The sequence below is a fragment of the Protobothrops mucrosquamatus genome, unplaced genomic scaffold (genome assembly GCF_001527695.2).
Source record: "Protobothrops mucrosquamatus isolate PMUCROS unplaced genomic scaffold, P.Mucros_1.0 scaffold4870, whole genome shotgun sequence".
Lineage (NCBI taxonomy): Eukaryota > Metazoa > Chordata > Lepidosauria > Squamata > Viperidae > Protobothrops > Protobothrops mucrosquamatus.
In genome coordinates, this window is record NW_015390758.1 from 8641 (window position 1) to 20735 (window position 12095).

General features: G+C 44.8%; 1 protein-coding gene across 1 annotated transcript in view; it reads right to left on the reverse strand.

Moving 5' to 3' along the window:
* Positions 1 to 640: 640 nt before the first annotated feature.
* LOC107299401 (syntaxin-4-like) overlaps positions 641 to 12095 on the reverse strand; it is a 31101-nt gene continuing 19646 nt past the window's right edge. The window contains exons 7-11 of the mRNA XM_015828764.1: positions 6530 to 6606; positions 5438 to 5575; positions 3928 to 4038; positions 2114 to 2246; positions 641 to 939 (exon numbers count right to left, since the gene is read on the reverse strand). Of these exons, the coding sequence (XP_015684250.1) occupies positions 2166 to 2246; positions 3928 to 4038; positions 5438 to 5575; positions 6530 to 6606 (407 nt within the window). The 3' untranslated portion in view covers positions 641 to 939; positions 2114 to 2165. The remainder of the gene's footprint in view (positions 940 to 2113; positions 2247 to 3927; positions 4039 to 5437; positions 5576 to 6529; positions 6607 to 12095) is intronic.

A 12095-nucleotide genomic window follows, 5' to 3' on the forward strand; every position in this document is an offset into this window, starting at 1 on the left:
CAAGCCCCATAAGGGCCAAAGTTCGTATAGTTCACTCGCAATCCTTTTAAAAGTTGGCACTGGGTTATTTATCAGGGCTAAAAGATCCAAGAGAGAGAATGAAGTAATTGGTGGTCACGACCAAAAGTTGCGCGCACACAATTTCCCAAGGCACGTAGGTGGAGAAAAGACACAGCAAAAGCTCTAAAGGTCATTGGAAAATAGCTGGGCAACCCCAATATTTCAGCCAAGAATGAACCAGGATGTGTTCGTCTGCCATCCTCTATCAAAATAGGTTGTGTTCTCTAAGACAAGGAGAAAAATCCAACAAACCAGCTCAGGATGAAGAGTAGATTTTTCCCCCTGCGTGGCTGAGCATAGGGTGGGAAGGATCAAGGATCTGCTCCAACTTCTGCAGAATAAATCTTTTATCTTCCTTTGCTCTCTGGTGAACATAGAACGTTTTGTGTGGGGAGGAGCCATTTTTTTTAAAAGTGACAACGGCATGAACTGTGACAGGTTGAGGAAGGTGCTGGGAAGGTGCTGGGAGAGAACTGGGTGGGGAGAAAGTGCCATGATGAGTAAAAGGAAAAGTAGGCTTTCTTGTGGAGTTGCTTTGTTGCGTCTTTACAAGAATAAACAACAACAACAAAAAAAGGATTCTTTCTTTGAGGATACTTTCACGGAAGTGACTGATTACAGTTTCTACAAGGATGAGTCAAGACTACAATATACATTGAGGAAAGGTCAAAATCAAAGGAGCAGAGACCGTCTTCTAGATTATGACTGTTATAGGCACCTGGACGTGGTTTTGAACGTAGGGGAGGTTTCTAGGCGTAGGCAGCATGTGCTTTCAGGACTGGAGGAGCTGGAGGGGCCCTACCGGTCATCTGTAGTGCAAAGGCCTCCCCAGTGACGGGGGGAACAATTCCAGGATAGAGATGCGGCCCAGAAGAAATCCTAAAAAGAAGAGAGAAAAACAATTCCAAAGAGTCACTATTTCCATTCTGACCCCAACAGAAAAGCTCTTAATATAGGGGTGGGCAACTATGGCCCTTTTATAACCTATGGACTTAATAATAATAATAAAGTTGGAAGGGATCTTGGAGGTCATCGAGTCCAACCCCCTGCTCAGGCAGGAAACCCTACACCATTTCGCTGTTTACCGACAGGTCAGAGAAGAATTTTTGAAGGTCACAACCTCGTAAGTGACGAAGACCTCCGTCCAACAAGGTGACCAATTAACAAGATTGACAGTCCTTCAAAGAGGAATCAAGATCCAACGAAGAGAGGAACTAATCAAAGGTAGGCAACGTTCTTGTCCTGCCTTCAGGCGCTTTGGAGAATAGCTTGACTCTCTCTTCTTTGTGGCAGCCCCTGAGATATTGGAACACTGCTATCATGTCCCCCCTCGTCCTTCTCTTGGTTAAACTAGACATACCCAATTCCAGAAACCGTTCCTTATATGTTTTAGCCTCCAGTCCCCTAACCATGTTTGTTGCTCTTCTCTGTACTCTTTCTAGAGTCTCAACATCTTTTTTACATCGTGGTGACCAAAACTGGATGCAGTATTCCAAGTGTGGCCTTACCAAGGCATTGTAAAGTGGTATTAACACTTCACGTGATCTTGATTCTATCCCTCTGTTAAGGCAGCCCAGCACTGTGTTGGCTTTTTCGGCAGCTGCAGCACACGGCTGGCTCATATTTAAGTGATTGTTCACTAGGACTCTGAGAATTTCAGCGTGGAATTCTGGGAGTTGGTCCACAGGTTGCAAAGGAGCCACAGCTGCCCACCCTTAGCCTTCTCAGGTGCCTAACTTGTACAATAAACCTTTCCAAGGTTTTCAGTTCCTTCCAAGAGACATGGGACACTAAGGAAGCATCTCTCTCTCTCTCTCCCTCCCCCCTCCCCTCCTCTCTCTCCCCCTCTCTCCCATCCTCTCGTTAAATGGCTACGGCCCTTTTCTTCTGCACACGTTTATGTAATTTATAATTTGAATATCATTTCATAAATTATAATATAAAGCACTTTTAGGGATGCATCTAGTCACCAGGTCTCTGTTCAAGCCTGCTCAGTGGGCCAACCAAGTTTAATCCAGCCGCATTTGGGGGTTTTTCATCTCTTTCTACGTACCGCCAGGCTTTGATCATGCAGCATGAAGGAAGACACCAGTGTGAAGTTCCTTCTAAAGTGTAACGGCCAGGATGATGATGAGAATAAGGATGAATGCTGTGATGGTCAAGCAGATGCCAATCATGAACTTCTTCTGCAGAGCCCCAAAACAGAGAGAGAAGGCAAAAAGAGGTGAAGAGATACAGATGGCGAAGCATCTCAGCTCCTGCTATACTGGATCCTTTCTCTGCTAGCTTCAGGGAATAGCAAAGGAACTATGAAAATTTCCTCACCCACAACATACCGGCTCAAACGCACCTTCCATCTCCCTGAGATATCACCGTGTGCTACTAGCCATTTTGGACTGTGGGGATTCCAAATGTTTCCCGCCCCACCCAAAATTGAAAGAAAAAACTCCCAGGAGAGTTAGCCCTTGTTAAGATGCAAGCTGAAAGGCAAGCTGAAAGGTATGGAATGTGCACACTTAATGCAGGTAATCCTCGACTTGTAACCGTTCTTTTAGTCACCGTTCAAAGTTACAACTCCACTGGAAAAAAGTGACTTATGACGGTTTTTCACACTTACAACCGCTGCAGCATCCCCATGGGCAGGGGTAGGCAACCCAAAACACTCAAAGAGCCACTTGGACCCATTTCCCACCGAAAACAAAACACTGGGAGCCGCAAAACCCTTTTGACATCTAAAATGATAACACTGCATATATCCTTTTTTTACCTTTAGTGTGTGTGTGTGTGTGTGTGTGTGTATGTGTATATATGTGTGTGTATATATGTGTGTATATATATATATACACACATACATATGTATATATACACACACACACACATATATACACATATATACATACATACACACACACACACATATATGTAGGTCTTTGGTTATTCGGGTTTTCTCCCGCGTAAAATTGGAAGTGTCCCGCGAACACCCGCGAAAACCTCAGAAAACACACACACACACACACACACACACACACATATAAAGGTAAAAAAGGATATATGCAGTGTTATCTTCATTTTAGATGTCAAAAGGGTCTCTCTCTCTCTCTTTCTCTCCCCCCCCTCTCTCCGATCTTCTGCTCACCTGGCAAGCTGGCTTCAAGCTGTTCTCCAAGAAGCTCAGGGGTAGGCAACCTGGGCTCTTTTATGACTCATGGACTTCAACTCCCAGAATTCCTGAGTCAGCATAGCTGGGCTAGCTAGCTCTCTCCTGCCCTTCCTGCTTCCTGCAGAGACGCAGCAAAGGGAGGAGCCCCACCCAAAAAGCTTTTCAGCTTGTTGGAGAACACCGTGAGTTTACTCTCTTTTAAACACACACACAAAAACTCACACACACACACACACACACACACACAGACAGAGAGAGACAGAGAGAGACAGAGAGAGAGAGAGAGAGAGAGAGAGAGAAAAGCAGGGAAGCGCAAGTGCCTCTCTCTGTCTCTGTCTCTGTCTCTGCAAACGGCAGAGGAGGCTGGGAGCCACAGGGGAAGGCTCAAAGAGCCGCAGGTTGCCGACCTGTGCCCATGGCGATGGGATCACAATTCAAACCCGTGGCAAATGACTCATATTTATGACGGCTGCAGCGTCCCGGGGTCATGTGATCACTTTTTGCAAGCTTCTGACAAATCAAATTGCTTAATAACCGTGTTACTAACTTAACAACTGCAGCGATTCACTGAACAACTGAGGCAAGAAAGATGAGACAAAACTCCCTTAACAAACGTCTCACTTAACAACAGAAATTTCGGGCTCAGCTGTGGTCGTCATCTGAGGGCTACCTGTGGGGGCTGAAGATGGGGGGGGCGGGCGGTTTACCTTAAGCGCTTTCTTCTGATTCTCCTGAGCTGTGTGAAGGTGCTGCTGCCCTTTCTTGACGTAGTCCCCGGAGTCTAGAATGTTCTTCTCTATCCTGTCAATCGTTTCTCCCTAGATGGAACCGAAAGGGGGACATTTAGATATAAGAAGCTTTCGGGCAAAGATAACCAGTTCTGGAGGCAGAACAGATGGACAGAAAAAGAAGAGAGAGAGAGAGACTATAAGAGGTGCCTCCGCAGGCCGGCCGTGGGATTGGGGGACAACTAGTGGCAAAGGGAAAACAAAGCAAACAAATGGCGGTTCAAAAACGTTCAAAGGTAGCAGCTCAACTTCTGCACCATTTTTTTAATTAATTTTTTATTTTTTATTTTTCCAAACTCTCCCCCATACATATACCGTGATATTTATCAGATGTTAACATACATTCTTTTTACATTCCTATATATAAGATACTTTTAATAAAATTAAATAAATACATATACATGAGTTTTGGTGTTGCTCGCCCATTTCCCTTTTCACTGTATCCACACACTCCTTCTTCTTTACCTTCTTTCTCCCTTTCTCCTCTTTCTTCCCTACTTCCCTCTTCTTCCTCTCCTCTTCTCTTTCTTTCACCACTCTTCTCCCCTTTCTCCCCACTTCTCCTCCAACCTTCCTACTTCCTTCTCCCCTCCTTTACTCTTTTCTCTCTCCTCTCCTTTCTTCCCTCTCATCCCTCTTCAGATACAATTCAGGGGTAATATTCGAGCAACTCCTCTCTCCAAATTTCCCTATCTGTATTATATACAATAAGATTAATTTTCTCTTACATTAATACTTCTATTTATCTAACCTTCTCAGTATATACTTCTATAAATATTTATACAACCTCCAGTTATTCAATACTGTGTCGCCTGGGTCTCCCTCCTCATTTGTTCCTTCTTCTTCCATCTAAATTGATGTTAACTATCTTTTAACCGTATTTTCTTTTCAGCCAATCATAAAAAGTTCCCCAGATTTCATAGTAGTCTGACTCTGTCTTATCTTTAATCGTCATTGTTAGTCTATTCATTTCTGCACATTCCAATATTTTCCCAATCACCTCTCCCTCTGGGGGGGGGGGCTTTCAGTGCTTTCCAATTTTGTGCAAATTGCATCAAATTGCCTGATTGCTTCTGCATCATTAATAGCGAGTAAAACCTCCTAGAAAGCACACGCAGGAAGTCTACTTGACAACTGATAGGAAGGAGACTGGATGCTTGTAGAAAGTCGGAACAAGTAATAAAGGGAATCAGAGGTGCACAGAGAGTCCTTTCTCTCTTTGGGGAAGTGTTGCGTATCCTTTTCATGCAAGAAATCCAAAATTGTTAACATCTCCAAAGAAGCCTGGGAGAGATCCCTGACACCACAAGCTACAGGTGATCAGCGTCAACCCGACTGAGGTGATCGGGCTAAAGGTCTGATTCAACAAAGTCTGACCAGAGCATCCCTTCCCCCCCCCTTAGTTTCTCCCCCCCCCCACACTTCATACCTGCAGCTCCACTTCTGTAGCCAGGAACATAAACAGGTCATGCAGCTCCTGGATACTGCGCTCCAATTTCAGAATTTCACTGTGTCTGGTTTCGATCTCGTTCAGAGCCTGCTTTGTCACTTGGGTGTCCTTCATGAGCTGCATGAAAAAGGGTGACGTAGATTAATCCCCTTGTTCAGAGCAGGGCTTTTCAGCCTTTTCACCCATTGTACCACTTTTAGGATATGGCAACATCCAAGTACCACCAGTCGCCTAGCAAGGTGTCAAAAACTTGACAAAAAGGAAAAAAGTGATAGTCCTCAACTTACAACAGTTTGCTTAGTGACTGTTCAAAGTTACAATGGCACTGAAAAAAGTGCCCCCCAAGCCAGTTGAGCAAGACACCTGCCTGCCTGCCCGCCCGGCCGCGCTCTTCCTCCTGTCTGAGGTTTTCATTGTTGTGAGCATTTCTGTTGAGGATTGGCAGCGGGGGTGGGGTGGGGGGGTGCTTGGTTTTTATTCCCCTCGTCTGCTGGGTGGTTGCAGCAGGTTTTGGTCACTTCACATGACCCTGGGACACTGTGACCCTCATAAATATGAATCAGTTGCCAAGCATCTGAATGTAAATCACAAGACCCTGGAGATGCTGCAACATTCCAGCTGATTGGCGCTTCTTCTGGGCTCAGCAGAAGCGCCAGGATCAGTGCTGCTTTCCAGCTGATTGGTGCTTCTTCAGGGCTCAGCAGAAGCACCAGGATCAGCGCCGAGCTCCAGCTGGAGCCTGGCGCTGATCCTGGTGCTTCCACTGAGCCCTGACAGCCCCAAAGAAGCGCCGATCTGCTGGAAAGCGGCACTGATCCTGGCGATTCGGCTGAGCCCTGACAGCCCTGCAGCTCCAGCCATCTCTCGCTCAGGCTTGTGCGGTGCTGCCACCGGTTCAGTTCATTCCTCTCCCCCACTACCACTTTTCTAGGATGGTCGCGTACCACCTGCCAGGTGCCAATGTAACACAGGTGGTCCCCGTACCACTGGTTGAAAAGCCCTGACGTAGATTAATCCCCTTGTTTAGAGCCCTTTTCCTCCTTTCAAAGGACCCAACATTCTGATACTCACATTTGAAATAAATACTTCTGTCTGACCGCTCTCCAGCATCTGATCCAGCTCTTCATCAGATACCACCGTGCTACCAGCTGGAGGGAATAAAAAATAATAATACAGTGTCAATATCAAGAAAGCAAGAGGCTTTTCAATCTCCCGTCAGAAAAGGGAAATGAAGCTCAAAGTATCTTTTCCCCAGCAGTCTGACCCTTGTTTTGCCCTGTGAACAGAATCCAAAAAGATAGGGGATCTATCTGAAGCGTAAGACCCAAAAGCCAAGGGGTGCAATGGAATGTTGAGGTTATCTGCACCACAAATGCCCTCTTGTGGCAAACTGCACAGCTGGAAGGCAGAGAACCCGATAAGGTTACGGCTAAAAACCCTCTGTATTTCAAAACTGGCTGACATCGGCTTTGTTGCTTGTTTGCTTTCTTTCAATTTGCTACAGGGATGCTGAGATGACTGCGATTGTGATTTTAAAAGGAGTTGTTTCGATTTTTTGATGCTAGGAGTTGGTTTACACATCTTGAAGTTGCCACGGTTAAGAAATAAGTGCTTTAAAGCAGGGGTCCCCAACCCCCAGACCGTGGCCCAGCACCGGTCCACGGCATGCCAGAAACCGGGCTGCACAAACAAGCAAAGCCCCATCCGTGGGATGTAGGCAGCACATGAAACCACACACCCTCCGGGCCACAGAAAAATCTCTCTCCATGGAACCGGTCCCTGGTGCCCAAAAGGTTGTGGGGGGGCTGCTTTAAAGCAGGGCTTTTCAACCAGTGGTACAGGTACCACCTGTGGTACATTGGCACCTGGCAGGTGGTACGCGACCATCCTAGAAAAGTGGTAGTGGGGGAGGGGAATGAGCTGAACCGGTGGCAGCACCGCACAAGCCTGAGCGAGAGACGGCTGGAGCTGCAGGGCTGTCAGGGCTCAGTGGAAGTGCCAGGATCAGCGCCAGGCTCCAACTGGAGCTCGGCGCTGATCCTGGTGCTTCTGCTGAGCCCAGAAGAAGCGCCGATCAGCTGGAATGTTGCAGCATCTCCAGGGTCTTGTGATTTACTAAGTCTACGAACCGTTGACTAAGTATAAATACTGCCAGTGTCACAGGGTCCCAGTACACTTCACTGGTTTTGGACGACGTTGGTGGGTCGTGACGGGGGGAATAAAAACCAAACACCCCCCACCCCACCCCCGCTGCCAATCCTCAACAGAAATGCTCACAACAATGAAAACCTCGGACAGGAGGAAGAGCGCCGCCGGGTGGGCAGGCAGGTGTCTTGTTCGGCTGTGGCTTGGGGAGCACTTTTTTTCAGTGCCACTGTAACCTCAAACAGTCACTAAGCGAACTGTTGTAAGTCGAGGACTACCTGTACTTTATTACTTTTTTCCTTTTTTGGGGGGGGGGTCATCAAGTTTTTGACACCTTGCTAGGCGACTGGTGGTACTCGGATATTGCCATATCCTAAAAGTGGTACAATGGGTGAAAAGGTTGAAAAGCCCTGCTTTAAAGGATGGCATTAGCCCTCAGATACTACCTATCTGAGGGATAATGACTTGGCTAATATACAAATAGCACACATTGCTGAAGGGCTTTATAAAACTGAACATTTAGAGGTGGAGCATAAAAGATAACCCTAGAAACTTTAGCAAACTTCTCCCAGGAAGAATGTATCAAACGTTTTTGAGAAGGGACAGGCTTTTAACTGTGATCTCTCTCTTTTATGGCTTACATTGGATAAGCTTCTACTTTTCTCTCCTCAAAAGAGAAACAGTGCTTTTGGTTTTTAAGAAGTTATGGTCAAATGGGCTTCAATGGGGCTACAGGTAGGAGACTAATGGCACATGCAATTTTGGGGCTGGAGGTTTTTCAAGAAAAGTTTTTTTCTGGGATGGTATAAGGATTTCTGCCTTGGGCAGAGGGCTGGATTAGAAGACCTCCAAGGTCCCTTCCAGTCTTATGATTCTAGGTCAGTGTTTCTCAACCTTGGCAACTTTACAATGTGTCGACTTCAACTCCCAGAATTCTCCAGCTAGCGTTGCTAGCTGGAGAATTTTGGGAGTTGAAGTCCACACATCGTAAAGTTGCCAAGGTTGAGAAACACTGTTCTAGGTTATCCTTCCTGTTTTTTTTTGTTTTTTTTTAAAGATACTGAGAATGAGGATCCCAGGTACTGGACTATAAAATAGGCATTTACCCTTTTCTTGTGTGTCTGATTCCTTTCCACCTTGCTGAAGAACACAATAGGTCAGGGGTAGGCAACCTCGGCTCTTTTATGACTCGTGGACTTCAACTCCCAGAATTCCTGAGCCAGCCATGCTGAGGGGAAAGGGAGAGTTTCCAAGGTGAGCCATGCTGGCTCAGGAATTCTGGGAGTTGAAGTCCACGAGTCATAAAAGAGCCAAGGTTGCCTACCCCTGCACTAGGTGGTATGTTCTCCCACTTTTGGTAGGCCGATGCCTGAAATCAGCCACAAAGAAGTAAAAGTGTATCTATCTTCTTTCTTATAACTGGAAACTTCCTTCCTTTCACAACTGGAAACCTGCCAATGCGAATTTTGAGTTTACAGGAGCAAGGTGCCCAGTTGATGTTAGCTGTTCTTAGCATGCTATGTATCGGATGTATAAACTGAATTTAAACAGACTACTTAGACCAGCTTAAAGATGCTGGAAAATCATATGATATTCTTCAACGGTGGAGTTCACACTTCTTTTCACACATGTACATCCAAACAATTATGCTGGTGGGGATTTGACAGCAAATCACAAAATGGAACAGGCTGGCAATGGAATTCATTTTCCAGAATGTTCCCTTAATTTCTCAGATGGGCAGGTCTCAGAGTTACATTACAGTATGTTCCTGTGTCTTAGGCCAGGGCTTTTCAACCTTTTCACCCATTGTACTACTTTCAGGATATGGCAACATCCGAGTACCACCAGTCGCCTAGCAAGGTGTCAAAAACTTGATGACCAAAAAAAAAGTGAAAACCGTGATAAAGTACAGGTAGTCCTCAACTTACAACAGTTCGCTTAGTGACTGTTTGAAGTTACAATGGCACTGAAAAAAAGTGCCCCCCAAGACACAGCCGAGCAAGACACCTGCCTGCCCGCCCGGCGGCGCTCTTCCTCCTGTCTGAGGTTTTCATTGCTGTGAGCATTTCTGTTCAGGATTGGCAGTGGGGGTGGGGTGGGGGGTGTTTGGTTTTTAATCCCCCTGTCTGCTGGGTGGTTGCAGCAGGTTTTGGTCACTTCACATGACCCTGGGACACTGTGACCGTCATAAATATGAATCAGTTGCCAAGCATCTGAATGTAAACCACAAGACCCTGGAGATGCTGCAACATTCCAGCTGATCGGTGCTTCTTCTGGGCTTAGCAGAAGCGTCGGGATCAGCACCGAGCTCCAGCTGGAGGCTGGCGCTGATCCTGGCGCTTCCACTGAGCCCTGACAGCCCTGCAGCTCCAGCCGTCTCTCGCTCAGGCTTGTGCGGTGCTGCCACCGGTTCAGCTCATTCCCCTCCCCCGCTACTTTTCTAGATGGTCGCGTACCACCTGCCAGGTGCCAATGTACCACAGGTGGTACCCGTACCACTGGTTGAAAAGCCCTGTCTTAGGCTACAGGGCCATGCATTTTTTTAAAAAGCCTCTCTAACTCTTTTCCAAGAAAAGAATTGCGTTTAAAATGCATAATGCACATTAAATTTGCATAGTAGTTTGTTCTGCATAATTTTTTCTATTTCTATATTCACTGACAGAGCTAAGAGTAAAAAAAAACAAAACCCTTTTTTCAGTTAAATTAATGGTCATTCTATTCATGGAACAGAACACAACATTCCTGGTTTTTTTAACCGCTATCTCTTTAAAGAGAAAGAGTATAGAAAATAGGATATCACATTTGGACATTCTCCCTTATTTGATGTGGTTTTTTTTATACTGCTTCCTACACTGAAGCATCTGGAAGCAATCTATATAAATAAAAATGTAAATGTTTGTTTGTTCAAAATCTTAAATCTCCGAAAGTTCTTCACCGATTGCTTTGAAATTTTGACACAACGTTGCATTCGAATACGCACGTATTTTTATATACCTATATTATATAGATGTCACACCTGTGACAGGTAAAAACATGTTTTTGAAAAACAGCGCCATCTGTTGGACGTAAAAGCAACACATGCTACGATTTTTCCATTCCATTTCAATGTTTCCGATTTACGATCCATTTACGATTTCCAAATTTCCAATTTTACGATTCCATTTCCATGTTTCCGATTGCATTGTTAAATTGAATTTTCATAGATTTCGATTTATTTTCATTTTGATTTAATTATTTCGTGTGACATTGCGTTGGAATTGATGCACAGACAATGGAACAACAAAAAATATTGTATACCCACAAGCATTGTGAAATTAAACATATTAGAAACGTGCGCTTTCTCTTTTCTTTCTTTTCCATTTAACCAGACTGAGCCACAGCAACGTGTGGCCGGGTACAGCTATTTACAATAAAAATAGTGACTTCTGGAGGATAAAATGGTGGGCTGAAGACGGCTCTTGAAAAGTAAAACTGACAATCGTGACAAGCAATGAAGCTCTGGTGAGTCGATTGGCGTTATTAACCTCTCCAGACAAAGTGAGGTGATTTCCACAAAGTGCTCCAGACAGTTGCTCCTTGTGAGGAAACCTCAAAGTAAGTGTCTCAGGTGGGTTTTGAGTACTGGGAGATGAGGTAAAACATTTTGCTCAAGCTGTGGTTGGCCTCTTTAAAAAAATACTAAGTTCATATACTTTTTTTTCTAATCAGAAAATTGTGTATTAACTACTTTTCAGCTATTAGAACCTTTGGATTGACAAATCTGGAGACACCGGGTAGGGTCTGCCTTCAATCGTTAATGAAAGAAAAATGTAACTGAAAGCTTAAGGAATTTGAAATAAATAGCAAAAAGCTGATTTTAGAAAGGATCCAGACAAATTGGAAATAATATTTTGCAAATTAGTTATAAGAATTTTTCCCATAGGGAAGCAGACTTGTTTTGAACATAAGAGATAAAAAGATTTTAAAAATTGGGACTAAAAAGGCAGCTAAAGATTTAATTAAAGGAGAAAATACATCAACCCGATTGAACAACTACAGAACAATGCAAAATATTTTAATACTGGAAACATTGAGGGATGCTTTTGAAAAATGGAATCAGAAATTATCAACAATGTTAATAGCAATATTTGCTTCTATAATAAGCCATGTCCAAAAAAATATTTTGGAAGAAATGACAGAAGAGAAACAAGTTTTATCTGACAAGACAGAGACACTGAAAGGGATCTACAATTGACAGGATACAAGAATGACATGGAAAAAGTTGTTTCATCAGTCATAAAAATGTAATCCATTGATGGGGAGGAACAGACTCAGGCTCAACCCTTCCAAGACCGAGTGGCTGTGGTTGCCGGCGTCTCGGCATAGTCAGCTGACGCCATCGCTGACTATAGGGGGCGAAACCTTGGCCCCCTCAGAGAGGGCGCGCAACTTGGGAGTCCTCCTGGATTCACGGCTGACTTTGGATGACCATCTGTCGGCCGTGACCAGGGGG